Source organism: Oncorhynchus mykiss, chromosome 6, assembly GCF_013265735.2.
Source record: "Oncorhynchus mykiss isolate Arlee chromosome 6, USDA_OmykA_1.1, whole genome shotgun sequence".
In the NCBI taxonomy this organism is placed as follows: domain Eukaryota; kingdom Metazoa; phylum Chordata; class Actinopteri; order Salmoniformes; family Salmonidae; genus Oncorhynchus; species Oncorhynchus mykiss.
This window is the reverse complement of record NC_048570.1, coordinates 98,827,670-98,844,086: the sequence shown is the minus strand read 5'-3', so window position 1 is coordinate 98,844,086 and position 16,417 is coordinate 98,827,670. Positions and strand designations below refer to the sequence as shown.

General features: G+C 45.4%; 1 protein-coding gene across 2 annotated transcripts in view; it reads right to left on the bottom strand.

Annotated features, from left to right (window-relative positions):
* LOC110526849 (vacuolar protein sorting-associated protein 13C) overlaps positions 1–16,417 on the bottom strand; it is a 219,427-nt gene that overhangs the window by 165,170 nt on the left and 37,840 nt on the right. For both annotated transcript variants that reach the window (XM_036981697.1, XM_036981698.1), the window contains 5 exons: positions 7,055–7,112; positions 4,989–5,116; positions 2,066–2,172; positions 843–1,083; positions 394–532 (listed from right to left, as the gene is read on the bottom strand). In XM_036981697.1, the coding sequence (XP_036837592.1) occupies positions 394–532; positions 843–1,083; positions 2,066–2,172; positions 4,989–5,116; positions 7,055–7,112 (673 nt within the window). The remainder of the gene's footprint in view (positions 1–393; positions 533–842; positions 1,084–2,065; positions 2,173–4,988; positions 5,117–7,054; positions 7,113–16,417) is intronic.

Here is a 16,417-nt window from a genome sequence, read left to right as displayed (position 1 = left end):
TAGCTGGTCGTTAGTTTGTTTGTCTCTTGAGGGTTAGCTGGTCGTTAGTTTGTTAGTCTCTTAAGGGTTAGCTGGTCGTTAGTTTGTCAGTCTCTTGAGGGTTAGCTGGTCGTTTGTTTGTTAGTCTCTTGAGGGCTAGCTGGTTGTTAGTCTCTTGAGGGTTAGCTGGTCGTTAGTCTCGAGGGTTAGCTGGTCGTTAGTCTCGAGGGTTAGCTGGTCGTTAGTTTGTTTGTCTCTTGAGGGTTAGCTGGTCGTTAGTTTGTTAGTCTCTTGAGACTAACAAGAGTGTCCTGTTCATTGGTTACCTGTTCCTGATTTTGTGTGTGTGTGTGTGTGTGTGTGTGTGTGTGTGCATGTGTGCATGTGTGTGTGTGGTAACTGAGGAGTTCTCACTCTCTTCCTCCTGGGTTTCCTGTTCCTGCTCTTTCTTCTTCCCTTCCTTCCTTCCAAAGAAGCTGCTGAAAAACCCTCCTCCCTGCTTCTGGCCGGCCACAGCCTTCTTAGCTACCACCTTCTGCCCTGACCGGATCACCTGGAGGAGGGAGGGGGAGAGAAACAAGAAGAGGGAGGGAGGGAGACAGACAGGAGGAGGGAGGGAGACAGACAGGAGAGAGACGGGAGGAGGGGAGAGACGGGAGGGGTTGAGAGACGGGAGGAGGGGAGAGACGGGAGGAGGGGAGAGACAGGAGGAGGGGAGAGACAGGAGGAGGGGAGAGACAGAGTTCAGAAACAGGTCCATGGGGAGAACCCTCCACAAAACCCCCCGTTGACCTGGTTTGTAAAACCCAGTAGTATACTGTAGATGCCTCCTGGTTACCGGCTACAACAGATATTATACAAACCTCCATCTGTGCTTGTTGCCGGGCCAGCGTGATGTTGAAGACATCCAGGCTCTTCTCCAGGTCCTGTATCTGCTTCTCTTGGTCCTCTCGGAGTTTACCCTGTGTGGTCAGTAGTTTGGCCTTGTAGGCTGCCCTGTAGGTCTTCAGAGTGTGGCGGTGCTTCCTGATGTTGGACCACGACCACATCTGGTTGAAACGTCTGATATGAACGTCCAGGATGCTGTTCATACTGTACTTCCACCTGGAAACAGCGCCACACTACCGTTAAGGTGCTGAGATGGAGATCAGTGGGCATGGTTCCCAGTCTAATAAAACCTCAAGCCTAAGTTAAATAACATGGTGAAACTCCCAACACAACATTATCCCAACAACACGTCTGCAGGTATACATCCTTCAATTAGGATTGAAGACAACAACAACAACAAAAACAATCTGAAAAGTACAAATTGTTTTGACACCATCCTGATAAACAGATACCATGAACAACATTGACTAGTACTGCTCATTAGAATGTATGGAGTGGTGACTGGTTGGCTGGCTGGCTGGCTGGTTGGCTGGCTGACTGGTTGGCTGACTGGTTGGCTGACTGGTTGGCTGACTGGTTGGCTGACTGGTTGGCTGACTGGTTGGTTGACTGGTTGACTGGTTGGCTGTTTGGCTGACTGGTTGGTTGACTGGTTGACTGGTTGGCTGGCTGGCTGACTGGCTGGCTGTTTGGTTGACTGACTGGCTGTTTGGCTGGCTGGTTGGTTGACTGCCTGGTTGACTGGCTGGCTGGTTGACTGACTGGCTGTTTGGCTGGCTGGTTGGTTGACTGCCTGGTTGACTGGCTGGCTGGTTGGCTGACTGGCTGGATGACTGGCTGGCTGGTTGACTGGCTGGCTGGCTGGTTGACTGGCTGGCTGGTTGACTGGCTGGCTGGTTGACTGGCTGGCTGACTGGCTGGCTGGTTGACTGACTGGCTGACTGGCTGGCTGACTGGCTGGCTGGTTGACTGACTGGCTGACTGGCTGTTTGGCTGGCTGGTTGGTTGACTGCCTGGTTGACTGGCTGGCTGGTTGGCTGACTGGCTGGATGACTGGCTGGCTGGTTGACTGGCTGGCTGGCTGGTTGACTGGCTGGCTGGTTGACTGGCTGGCTGGTTGACTGGCTGGCTGACTGACTGGCTGGCTGACTGACTGGCTGGCTGACTGACTGGCTGGCTGAGTGACTGGTTGACTTACCAGTGCTTGGCATTTGTGTGTACAGGTACATCAGGTCTGAACTTCCTGTAGGGTCCATTCTTCACCATACAGTCTATAGACTCTAGCAGGTCCACCATGGTTAGGTACTGAACAGGAAGAGACAACATGATATCAGTCTCTAGCAGGTCCACCATAGTTAGGTACTGAACAGGAAGAGACAACATGATATCAGACTCTAGCAGGTCCACCATAGTTAGGAACTGAACAGGAAGAGACAAGATGATATCAGTCTCTAGACTCTAGCAGGTCCACCATGGTTAGGTACTGAACAGGAAGAGACAAGATGATATCAGTCTCTAGACTCTAGCAGGTCCACCATGGTTAGGTACTGAACAGGAAGAGACAAGATGATATCAGTCTCTAGACTCTAGCAGGTCCACCATGGTTAGGTACTGAACAGGAAGAGACAACATGATATCAGACTCTAGCAGGTCCACCATGGTTAGGTACTGAACAGGAAGAGACAACATGATATCAGACTCTAGCAGGTCCACCATAGTTAGGAACTGAACAGGAAGAGACAAGATGATATCAGTCTCTAGACTCTAGCAGGTCCACCATGGTTAGGTACTGAACAGGAAGAGACAACATGATATCAGACTCTAGCAGGTCCACCATAGTTAGGAACTGAACAGGAAGAGACAAGATGATATCAGTCTCTAGACTCTAGCAGGTCCACCATGGTTAGGTACTGAACAGGAAGAGACAACATGATATCAGTCTATAGACTCTAGCAGGTCCACCATGGTTAGGTACTGAACAGGAAGAGACAAGATGATATCAGACTCTAGCAGGTCCACCATAGTTAGGAACTGAACAGGAAGAGACAAGATGATATCAGTCTCTAGACTCTAGCAGGTCCACCATGGTTAGGTACTGAACAGGAAGAGACAACATGATATCAGTCTCTAGACTCTAGCAGGTCCACCATGGTTAGGTACTGAACAGGAAGAGACAACATGATATCAGTCTATAGACTCTAGCAGGTCCACCATGGTTAGGTACTGAACAGGAAGAGACAACATGATATCAGTCTATAGACTCTAGCAGGTCCACCATGGTTAGGTACTGAACAGGAAGAGACAACATGATATCAGTCTCTAGACTCTAGCAGGTCCACCATGGTTAGGTACTGAACAGGAAGAGACAAGATGATATCAGACTCTAGCAGGTCCACCATAGTTAGGTACTGAACAGGAAGAGACAACATGATAGTCTATAGACTCTAAACAGACGCCTCAAGTCCTTAACTGACAGCTTAATTATATAGTACCCTCAAAACACCAGTCTCAACGTCAACAGTGAAGAGGAGACTCCGGGATGCTGGCCTTCTACGCAGAGTTCCTCTGTCCAGTCTCAACATCAACAGTGAAGAGGAGACTCCGGGATGCTGGCCTTCTAGGCAGAGTTCCTCTGTCCAGTCTCAACATCAACAGTGAAGGACTCCGGGATGCTGGCCTCCTAGGCAGAGTTCCTCTGTCCAGTCTCAACATCAACAGTGAAGAGGAGACTCCGGGATGCTGGCCTTCTAGGCAGAGTTCCTCTGTCCAGTCTCAACATCAACAGTGAAGAGGAGACTCCGGGATGCTGGCCTTCTAGGCAGAGTTCCTCTGTCCAGTCTCAACGTCAACAGTGAAGAGGAGACTCCGGGATGCTGGCCTTCTAGGCCGAGTTCCTCTGTCCAGTCTCATCGTCAACAGTGAAGAGGTAACTCTGGGATGCTGGCCTTCTAGGCAGAGTTCCTCTGTCCAGTGTCTGTGTTCTTTTGCCCATCTTAATCTTTTATTTTTATTGGCCAGTCTGAGATATGGATTTTTTTTCCCCAACTCTGCCTAGAAGGCCAGCATCCCAGAGTCGCCTCTTCACTGCTAGACCTGCTAGAGTCGCCTCTTCACTGTTGACGTTGAGACTGGACAGAGGAACTCTGCCTAGAAGGCCAGCATCCCAGAGTCGCCTCTTCACTGTTGACGTTGAGACTGGACAGAGGAACTCTGCCTAGAATGCCAGCATCCCAGAGTCGCCTCTTCACTGTTGACGTTGAGACTGGACAGAGGAACTCTGCCTAGAAGGACAGCATCCTGGAGTCGCCTCTTCACTGTTGACGTTGAGACCGGTGTTTTGCGGGTACTATTTAATGAAGCTGCCAATTGAGAACTTGTGAGGCGTCTGTTTCTCAAACTAGACACTATTGTACTTGTCCTCTTGCTCAGTTGTGCACCGGGGCCTCCCACTCCTCTTTCTATTCTGGTTAGAGCCAGTTTGCTCTGTTCTGTGAAGGGAGTAGTACACAGCGTTGTATAAGATGCTCAGTCAGTCCATTCAACTAGGTTTTAGTAGGTTTTTAGTAGGTTTTAGTAGGTTTTAGTAGGACAAAACAAGCACATAGATGCTCTGATACAGATGCTCAGTCAGTCAATTCAACTAGGTTTTAGTAGGTTTTTAGTAAGTTTTAGTAGGTTTTAGTAGGACAAAACAAGCACATAGATGCTCTGATACAGATGCTCAGTCAGTCAATTCAACTAGGTTTTAGTAGGTTTTTAGTAAGTTTTAGTAGGTTTTAGTAGGACAAAACAAGCACATAGATGCTCTGATACAGATGCTCAGTCAGTCCATTCAACTAGGTTTTAGTAGGTTTTTAGTAAGTTTTAGTAGGTTTTAGTAGGACAAAACAAGCACATAGATGCTCTGATACAGATGCTCAGTCAGTCAATTCAACTAGGTTTTAGTAGGACAAAACAAGCACATTATCAACTACAGGAAGTAAAGCCTTCTTCAAGTCAGCAGAATCACCGCCAGGAAAGTTTGATCAGCTATGTTCTAAGTTGGTATGTGTCTGTGTGTGTGTGTGTGTGTGTGTGTGTGAGTCTGGTCTGTGTGTCTGTGTGTGTGTGTGTGTGTGTACCTGTGGTCTGGTCATCTCTACTGCTACATTCTGAACCTCCAGATACAGGCTGGCTTTGGGAGACTTCAGCTCAATCTCAGCACTCGGGTTGATTACCATTTTAGCAGAGGCAAAGATGGGTTTGAAAACTGCATGGGGGGGAAGAGAGAAAGAAAGAGACAGAGAGAGAGAGAGAGAACATCCTATGAATTCTACTTTAATATGAGACCAGCATCTTGATGGATCATTCGCCCCTCCAACTTCTAGGGTCGGTTAGACTAGACACCGTGCTCATTGGAGAATCTCTAATGAAAGTGCTCCTTAGTCCAGGATTAGCATTCATCTCAATCCTAGAGACTGATAGTCACAAGACGCTCAGAGATAGACAGTCACAAGACGCTCAGAGACAGACAGTCACAAGACGCTCAGAGACAGACAGACAGAGAGAACAGACTACCACATATACATCATGGAATCACCAGATTCACATTGGTCTGTCATAAAGCTGTCACATCTGTCTTCTAGGCCACCAGTTCCCTCTGAGGGTTTCCTCATCTTTAGAAGGTTGGGAAGACAGCCGTTTACAGCTAACAGAGGACAATATAGGCCAGTATACACCCAGCCAGTATACACCCTGTATACACCCAGCCAGTATACACCCAGCCAGTATACACCCAGCCAGTATACACCCAGCCAGTATACACCCAGCCAGTATACACCCAGCCAGTATACACCCAGCCAGTATATACCCAGTATACACCCAGCCAGTATACACCCAGCCAGTACACACCCAGCCAGTATACACCCAGCCAGTATACACCCAGCCAGTATACACCCAGCCAGTATACACCCAGCCAGTATACACCCAGCCAGTATACACCCAGCCAGTATACACCCAGTCAGTATACACCCAGCCAGTATATACCCAGTATACACCCAGCCAGTATACACCCAGCCAGTATACACCCAGCCAGTATACACCCAGCCAGTACACACCCAGCCAGTATACACCCAGCCAGTATACACCCAGCCAGTATACACCCAGCCAGTATACACCCAGTCAGTATACACCCAGCCAGTATACACCCAGCCAGTATACACCCAGCCAGTATACACCCAGTCAGTATACACCCAGCCAGTATACACCCAGCCAGTACACACCCAGCCAGTACACACCCAGCCAGTACACACCCAGCCAGTACACACCCAGCCAGTACACACCCAGCCAGTATACACCCAGCCAGTATACACCCAGCCAGTATACACCCAGCCAGTATACACCCAGCCAGTATACACCCAGCCAGTATACACCCAGCCAGTATACACCCAGCCAGTATACAGCCAGCCAGTATACAGCCAGCCAGTATACACCCAGCCAGTATACAGCCAGCCAGTATACACCCAGCCAGTATACACCCAGCCAGTATACACCCAGCCAGTACACACCCAGCCAGTATACACCCAGCCAGTATACACCCAGCCAGTATACACCCAGGCAGTATACACCCAGTCAGTATACACCCAGCCAGTATACACCCAGCCAGTATACACCCAGCCAGTATACACCCAGCCAGTATACACCCAGTCAGTATACACCCAGCCAGTATACACCCAGCCAGTATATACCCAGTATACACCCAGCCAGTATACACCCAGCCAGTATACACCCAGCCAGTATACACCCAGCCAGTATACACCCAGCCAGTATACACCCAGCCAGTATACACCCAGCCAGTATACACCCAGCCAGTATACATGTGTACTAGGTTTCACAGAGAGGATAAGATAAAAGGATTCAACATTTAAAAGCAACATGACGATTGGTTTCCTCTCCTGGATTGGCTGGCTGGTTGCCATGGAGTCAAACGAAAACTTTAATTTAAAAAAATGGATTGATGGAAGGACACCTTTCGCTGTCTTTTGTAATGGAAAGTGTGTGTGTGTGTGTGTGTGTGTGTGGTGTGTGTGTGTGTGTGTGTGGTGTGTGTGTCTGTGTGTGTGGTGTGTGTGTGTGTGTGTGTGTGTGGTGTGTGTGTGGTGTGTGTGTAGTGTGGTGTGTGTGTGTTCGTGTTACCCAAGGTACATACTATATTGGTAGTCTTTGATCTCTTGGTCCTTGGTACTGATTCCGTCCTTCAGCTTTTCCTGGACAGACACAAAGACAAGGAAGAGGATTAGAAATCACACAGACATGACTCTGGTCTTCTGTAGCTCCAGTCGGTAGAGCATCGTGCTTGCAACGCCAGGGGCGTGGGTTCGATTCCCGGGAACACCCATAAGACTGTGTTAACCTCTCCTCCCTCATTATATTATAGATCCCTGTATGAGGTACTACAACAACACTGACAGTGTTAACCTCTCTAACCTCTCCTCCCTCATTATATTATAGATCCCTGTATGAGGTACTACAACACTGACAGTGTTAACCTCTCTAACCTCTCCTCCCTCATTATATTACAGATCCCTGTATGAGGAACTACAACAACACTGACGGTGTTAACCTCTAACCTCTCCTCCCTCATTATATTATAGATCCCTGTATGAGGTACTACAACAACACTGACAGTGTTAACCTCTAACCTCTCCTCCCTCATTATATTATAGATCCCTGTATGAGGTACTACAACAACACTGACAGTGTTAACCTCTAACCTCTCCTCCCTCATTATATTATAGATCCCTGTATGAGGTACTACAACAACACTGACAGTGTTAACCTCTCTAACCTCTCCTCCCTCATGATATTATAGATCCCTGTATGAGGTACTACAACAACACTGACAGTGTTAACCTCTAACCTCTCCTCCCTCATTATATTATAGATCCCTGTATGAGGTACTACAACAACACTGACGGGGTTAACCTCTAACCTCTCCTCCCTCATTATATTATAGATCCCTGTATGAGGTATAACAACACTGACGGTGTTAACCTCTCTAACCTCTCCTTCTCCTCTCCTGTTTTATAGACATTTGCATTTTCCTGAATAAACCCTGCAGATCATTAATCCAACACACCACATACAGTGGTACAACTGGAGAACAGACATTAATTAACCTACTGTAGACAGAACCAGCACTCAGTCTGAATACAAACTGAACAGACATCAATTAACCTACTGTAGACAGAACCAGCCCTCAGTCTGAATACAAACTGAACAACAGACATTAATTAACCTACTGTAGACAGAACCAGCACTCAGTCTGAATACAAACTGAACAGACATTAATTAACCTACTGTAGACAGAACCAGGACTCAGTCTGAATACAAACTGAACAACAGACATTAATTAACCTACTGTAGACAGAACCAGGACTCTGAATACAAACTGAACAGACATTAATTAACCTACTGTAGACAGAACCAGCACTCAGTCTGAATACAAACTGAACAACAGACATTATGTAACCTACTGTAGACAGAACCAGCACTCAGTCTGAATACAAACTGAACAACAGACATTAATTAACCTACTGTAGACAGAACCAGGACTCAGTCTGAATACAAACTGAACAGACATTATGTAACCTACTGTAGACAGAACCAGCACTCAGTCTGAATACAAACTGGACAGACATTATGTAACCTACTGTAGACAGAACCAGCACTCAGTCTGAATACAAACTGAACAGACATTAATTAACCTACTGTAGACAGAACCAGCTCTCAGTCTGAATACAAACTGAACAGACATTAATTAACCTACTGTAGACAGAACCAGCTCTCAGTCTGAATACAAACTGGACAGACATTATGTAACCTACTGTAGACAGAACCAGCACTCAGTCTGAATACAAACTGAACAACAGACATTAATTAACCTACTGTAGACAGAACCAGTACTCAGTCTGAATACAAACTGAACAACAGACATTAATTAACCTACTGTAGACAGAACCAGCACTCAGTCTGAATACAAACTGGACAGACATTATGTAACCTACTGTAGACAGAACCAGCCCTCAGTCTGAATACAAACTGAACAACAGACATTAATTAACCTACTGTAGACAGAACCAGGACTCTGAATACAAACTGAACAGACATTAATTAACCTACTGTAGACAGAACCAGTACTCAGTCTGAATACAAACTGAACAACATACATTAACCTACTTTAGACAGAACCAGCTCTCAGTCTGAATACAAACTGAACAACAGACATTAATTAACCTACTGTAGACAGAACCAGCCCTCAGTCTGAATACAAACTGAACAGACATTAATTAACCTACTGTAGACAGAACCAGCCCTCAGTCTGAATACAAACTGAACAGACATTAATTAACCTACTGTAGACAGAACCAGCTCTCAGTCTGAATACAAACTGAACAGACATTAATTAACCTACTGTAGACAGAACCAGCTCTCAGTCTGAATACAAACTGAACAGACATTAATTAACCTACTGTAGACAGAACCAGCCCTCAGTCTGAATACAAACTGAACAGACATTAATTAACCTACTGTAGACAGAACCAGCTCTCAGTCTGAATACAAACTGAACAGACATTAATTAACCTACTGTAGACAGAACCAGTACTCAGTCTGAATACAAACTGAACAACAGACATTAATTAACCTACTGTAGACAGAACCAGCACTCAGTCTGAATACAAACTGGACAGACATTATGTAACCTACTGTAGACAGAACCAGCCCTCAGTCTGAATACAAACTGAACAACAGACATTAATTAACCTACTGTAGACAGAACCAGGACTCAGTCTGAATACAAACTGAACATTAATTAACCTACTGTAGACAGAACCAGCCCTCAGTCTGAATACAAACTGAACAGACATTAATTAACAAACTGTAGACAGAACCAGTACTCAGTCTGAATACAAACTGAACATTAATTAACCTACTGTAGACAGAACCAGCACTCAGTCTGAATACAAACTGAACAGACATTATGTAACCTACTGTAGACAGAACAAGCACTCAGTCTGAATACAAACTGAACAGACATTAATTAACCTACTGTAGACAGAACCAGGACTCAGTCTGAATACAAACTGAACAGACATTAATTAACCTACTGTAGACAGAACCAGTACTCTGAATACAACCTGAACAGACATTATGTAACCTACTGTAGACAGAACCAGCACTCAGTCTGAATACAAACTGAACAACAGACATTAATTAACCTACTGTAGACAGAACCAGTACTCTGAATACAACCTGAACAGACATTATGTAACCTACTGTAGACAGAACCAGCACTCAGTCTGAATACAAACTGAACAACAGACATTAATTAACCTACTGTAGACAGAACCAGCACTCAGTCTGAATACAAACTGAACAACAGACATTAATTAACCTACTGTAGACAGAACCAGCACTCAGTCTGAATACAAACTGAACAGACATTACTTAACCTACTGTAGACAGAACCAGTACTCAGTCTGAATACAAACTGAACAACAGACATTAATTAACCTACTGTAGACAGAACCAGCACTCAGTCTGAATACAAACTGAACAACAGACATTAATTAACCTACTGTAGACAGAACCAGCACTCAGTCTGAATACAAACTGAACAGACATTATGTAACCTACTGTAGACAGAACCAGTACTCAGTCTGAATACAAACTGAACAGACATTATGTAACCTACTGTAGACAGAACCAGGACTCAGTCTGAATACAAACTGAACAACAGACATTAATTAACCTACTGTAGACAGAACCAGCACTCAGTCTGAATACAAACTGAACAGACATTATGTAACCTACTGTAGACAGAACCAGTACTCAGTCTGAATACAAACTGAACAGACATTATGTAACCTACTGTAGACAGAACCAGTACTCAGTCTGAATACAAACTGAACAACAGACATTAATTAACCTACTGTAGACAGAACCAGCACTCAGTCTGAATACAAACTGAACAGACATTATGTAACCTACTGTAGACAGAACCAGTACTCAGTCTGAATACAAACTGAACAGACATTATGTAACCTACTGTAGACAGAACCAGGACTCAGTCTGAATACAAACTGAACAGACATTATGTAACCTAGTGTTGTTATCACTGGATGGTCTGATGGAATATTTAATTAAAAGGCTGATTATGGGCCACTTTGTCTCGTCTTGCGTCACAATACTGATTTCCTAACTCCCCTGTGTGTGTGTGTGTGTGTGTGTGTGTGTGTGTGTGTGTGTGTGTGTGTGTGTGTGTGTGTGTGTGTGTGTGTGTGTGTGTGTGTGTATGTGTGTGTGTGTGTGTGTGTGTTCTGTCGGGGTAATTGTAATACAGGAGGGTTATGCAATATGTATTAATAGCTACTAGGCTGTGAGAGCAAACACACCATGTCCAGATGAGGAACAGATGGCTGGACGCACCTGGGCCATACCTGTGACACGTGACGGGGGATTTGGGTCTGGCAGGGAGAGGAAAACTGAATGTTCCTGATTGGGACGGAGTTCTCTATCAATCTGTACAACACAGAGCTATGAGGATCGTTCTGTTCCCTATGGCACAGAGCTGTGAGGATCGTTCTGTTCCCTATCAGTCTGTACAACACGGAGCTATGAGGATCGTTCTGTTCCCTATGACACAGAGCTATGAGGATCGTTCTGTTCTCTATCAGTCTGTACAACACAGAGCTGTGAGGATCGTTCTGTTCCCTATCAGTCTGTACAACACGGAGCTATGAGGATCGTTCTGTTCCCTATCAGTCTGTACAACACAGAGCTATGAGGATCGTTCTGTTCTCTATCAGTCTGTACAACACAGAGCTATGAGGATCGTTCTGTTCTATATCAGTCTGTACAACACAGAGCTGTGAGGATCGTTCTGTTCCCTATAACACAGAGCTATGAGGATCGTTCTGTTCCCTATCAGTCTGTACAACACGGAGCTATGAGGATCGTTCTGTTCCCTATCAGTCTGTACAACACAGAGCTATGAGGATCGTTCTGTTCCCTATCAGTCTGTACAACACAGAGCTGTGAGGATCGTTCTGTTCCCTATCAGTCTGTACAACACGGAGCTATGAGGATCGTTCTGTTCCCTATCAGTCTGTACAACACAGAGCTATGAGGATCGTTCTGTTCTCTATCAGTCTGTACAACACAGAGCTATGAGGATCGTTCTGTTCTATATCAGTCTGTACAACACAGAGCTGTGAGGATCGTTCTGTTCCCTATAACACAGAGCTATGAGGATCGTTCTGTTCCCTATCAGTCTGTACAACACGGAGCTATGAGGATCGTTCTGTTCCCTATCAGTCTGTACAACACAGAGCTATGAGGATCGTTCTGTTCTCTATCAGTCTGTACAACACAGAGCTGTGAGGATCGTTCTGTTCCTTATCAGTATGTACAACACGGAGCTATGAGGATCGTTCTGTTCCCTATAACACAGAGCTATGAGGATCGTTCTGTTCCTCATCAGTCTGTACAACACGGAGCTATGAGGATCGTTCTGTTCTCTATCAGTCTGTATAACACAGAGCTGTGAGGATCGTTCTGTTCCCTATAACACAGAGCTATGAGGATCGTTCTGTTCCCTATCAGTCTGTACAACACGGAGCTATGAGGATCGTTCTGTTCTCTATCAGTCTGTACAACACAGAGCTATGAGGATCGTTCTGTTCCCTATCAGTCTGTACAACACAGAGCTGTGAGGATCGTTCTGTTCCCTATAACACAGAGCTATGAGGATCGTTCTGTTCCCTATCAGTCTGTACAACACGGAGCTATGAGGATCGTTCTGTTCTCTATCAGTCTGTACAACACAGAGCTGTGAGGATCGTTCTGTTCCCTATGACACAGAGCTGTGAGGATCGTTCTGTTCTCTATCAGTCTGTACAACACAGAGCTCTGAGGATCGTTCTGTTCTCTATCAGTCTGTACAACACAGAGCTATGAGGATCGTTCTGTTCTCTATCAGTCTGTACAACACAGAGCTATGAGAATCGTTCTGTTCCCTATAACACAGAGCTGTGAGGATCGTTCTGTTCCTTATCAGTCTGTACAACACGGAGCTATGAGGATCGTTCTGTTCTCTATCAGTCTGTACAACACAGAGCTATGAGGATCGTTCTGTTCTCTATCAGTCTGTACAACACAGAGCTATGAGGATCGTTCTGTTCTCTATCAGTCAGTACAACACAGAGCTGTGAGGATCGTTCTGTTCTCTATCAGTCTGTACAACACAGAGCTGTGAGGATCGTTCTGTTCTCTATCAGTCTGTACAACATGGAGCTATGAGGATCGTTCTGTTCTCTATCAGTCTGTACAACATGGAGCTATGAGGATCGTTCTGTTCCCTATAACACAGAGCTATGAGGATCGTTCTGTTCTCTATCAGTCTGTACAACACAGAGCTATGAGGATCGTTCTGTTCCCTATAACACAGAGCTATGAGGATCGTTCTGTTCTCTATCATTCTGTACAACATGGAGCTATGAGGATCGTTCTGTTCCCTATAACACAGAGCTATGAGGATCGTTCTGTTCTCTATCAGTCTGTACAACACAGAGCTATGAGGATCGTTCTGTTCCCTATAACACAGAGCTGTGAGGATCGTTCTGTTCTCTATCAGTCAGTACAACACAGAGCTATGAGGATCGTTCTGTTCTCTATCAGTCTGTACAACACAGAGCTGTGAGGATCATTCTGTTCCCTATCAGTCTGTACAACACAGAGCTGTGAGGATCGTTCTGTTCCCTATCAGTCTGTACAACACGGAGCTATGAGGATCGTTCTGTTCCCTATCAGTCTGTACAACACAGAGCTGTGAGGATCGTTCTGTTCCCTATCAGTCTGTACAACACAGAGCTATGAGGATCGTTCTGTTCCCTATCAGTCTGTACAACACAGAGCTATGAGGATCGTTCTGTTCCCTATGACACAGAGCTGTGAGGATCGTTCTGTTCTCTATAACACAGAGCTGTGAAGATCGTTCTGTTCTCTATAACACAGAGCTGTGAGGATTGTTCTGTTCTCTATAACACAGAGCTGTGAGGATCGTTCTGTTCCCTATAACACAGAGCTATGAGGATCGTTCTGTTCCCTATAACACAGAGCTGTGAGGATCGTTCTGTTCTCTATCAGTCAGTACAACACAGAGCTATGAGGATCGTTCTGTTCCCTATCAGTCTGTACAACACAGAGCTGTGAGGATCGTTCTGTTCTCTATCAGTCTGTACAACACAGAGCTGTGAAGATCGTTCTGTTCTCTATCAGTCAGTACAACACCGAGCTGTGAGGATCGTTCTGTTCCCTATAACACAGAGCTATGAGGATCGTTCTGTTCCCTATAACACAGAGCTATGAGGATCGTTCTGTTCCCTATCAGTCTGTACAACACAGAGCTGTGAGGATCGTTCTGTTCTCTATCAGTCTGTACAACACAGAGCTGTGAGGATCGTTCTGTTCTCTATCAGTCTGTACAACACAGAGCTATGAGGATCGTTCTGTTCTCTATCAGTCTGTACAACACAGAGCTGTGAGGATCGTTCTGTTCCTTATCAGTATGTACAACACGGAGCTATGAGGATCGTTCTGTTCCCTATAACACAGAGCTATGAGGATCGTTCTGTTCCTCATCAGTCTGTACAACACGGAGCTATGAGGATCGTTCTGTTCTCTATCAGTCTGTACAACACAGAGCTGTGAGGATCGTTCTGTTCCCTATGACACAGAGCTGTGAGGATCGTTCTGTTCTCTATCAGTCTGTACAACACAGAGCTCTGAGGATCGTTCTGTTCTCTATCAGTCTGTACAACACAGAGCTAAGAGGATCGTTCTGTTCTCTATCACTCTGTACAACACAGAGCTATGAGAATCGTTCTGTTCCCTATAACACGGAGCTGTGAGGATCGTTCTGTTCCTTATCAGTCTGTACAACACGGAGCTATGAGGATCGTTCTGTTCTCTATCAGTCTGTACAACACAGAGCTATGAGGATCGTTCTGTTCTCTATCAGTCTGTACAACACAGAGCTATGAGGATCGTTCTGTTCTCTATCAGTCAGTACAACACAGAGCTGTGAGGATCGTTCTGTTCTCTATCAGTCTGTACAACACAGAGCTGTGAGGATCGTTCTGTTCTCTATCAGTCTGTACAACATGGAGCTATGAGGATCGTTCTGTTCTCTATCAGTCTGTACAACATGGAGCTATGAGGATCGTTCTGTTCCCTATAACACAGAGCTATGAGGATCGTTCTGTTCTCTATCAGTCTGTACAACACAGAGCTATGAGGATCGTTCTGTTCCCTATAACACAGAGCTATGAGGATCGTTCTGTTCCCTATGACACAGAGCTGTGAGGATCGTTCTGTTCTCTATAACACAGAGCTGTGAAGATCGTTCTGTTCTCTATAACACAGAGCTGTGAGGATTGTTCTGTTCTCTATAACACAGAGCTGTGAGGATCGTTCTGTTCCCTATAACACAGAGCTATGAGGATCGTTCTGTTCCCTATAACACAGAGCTGTGAGGATCGTTCTGTTCTCTATCAGTCAGTACAACACAGAGCTATGAGGATCGTTCTGTTCCCTATCAGTCTGTACAACACAGAGCTGTGAGGATCGTTCTGTTCTCTATCAGTCTGTACAACACAGAGCTGTGAGGATCGTTCTGTTCTCTATCAGTCAGTACAACACCGAGCTGTGAGGATCGTTCTGTTCCCTATCAGTCTGCACAACACAGAGCTATGAGGATCGTTCTGTTCTCTATCAGTCAGTACAACACAGAGCTGTGAGGATCGTTCTGTTCTCTATCAGTCTGTACAACATGGAGCTATGAGGATCGTTCTGTTCCCTATAACACAGAGCTATGAGGATCGTTCTGTTCTCTATCAGTCTGTACAACACAGAGCTATGAGGATCGTTCTGTTCCCTATAACACAGAGCTATGAGGATCGTTCTGTTCTCTATCATTCTGTACAACATGGAGCTATGAGGATCGTTCTGTTCCCTATAACACAGAGCTATGAGGATCGTTCTGTTCTCTATCAGTCTGTACAACACAGAGCTATGAGGATCGTTCTGTTCTCTATCAGTCTGTACAACACAGAGCTATGAGGATCGTTCTGTTCTATTTCCAGCTGTGTGGCTGGATGGATGCAGTGCTACTCTGATTCAGACATGTGAATAGCTAACGGAAACACTGACTTAGTTACACTTCATTCCAGATGAGAGAACGGCTACGTCACACACACCCACACACACACATCTCGTAATAATGCTTCTCAACCTGAGGCAACTACCAGCCAGCACCAATTATGCTGTCTGCAGAGCTGAGGAAAGACACTGATCCGTTTATCCGTGATGTGCCTGTGTTTACGCTGCATAACCAGCAACAGTACACACAGAGACCTGAGCAGTTCATCACAGATAACACACACCTAGAGAACAAGACCTGAGCAGTCCATCACAGATAACACACACCTAGAGAAGACCTGAGCAGTCCATC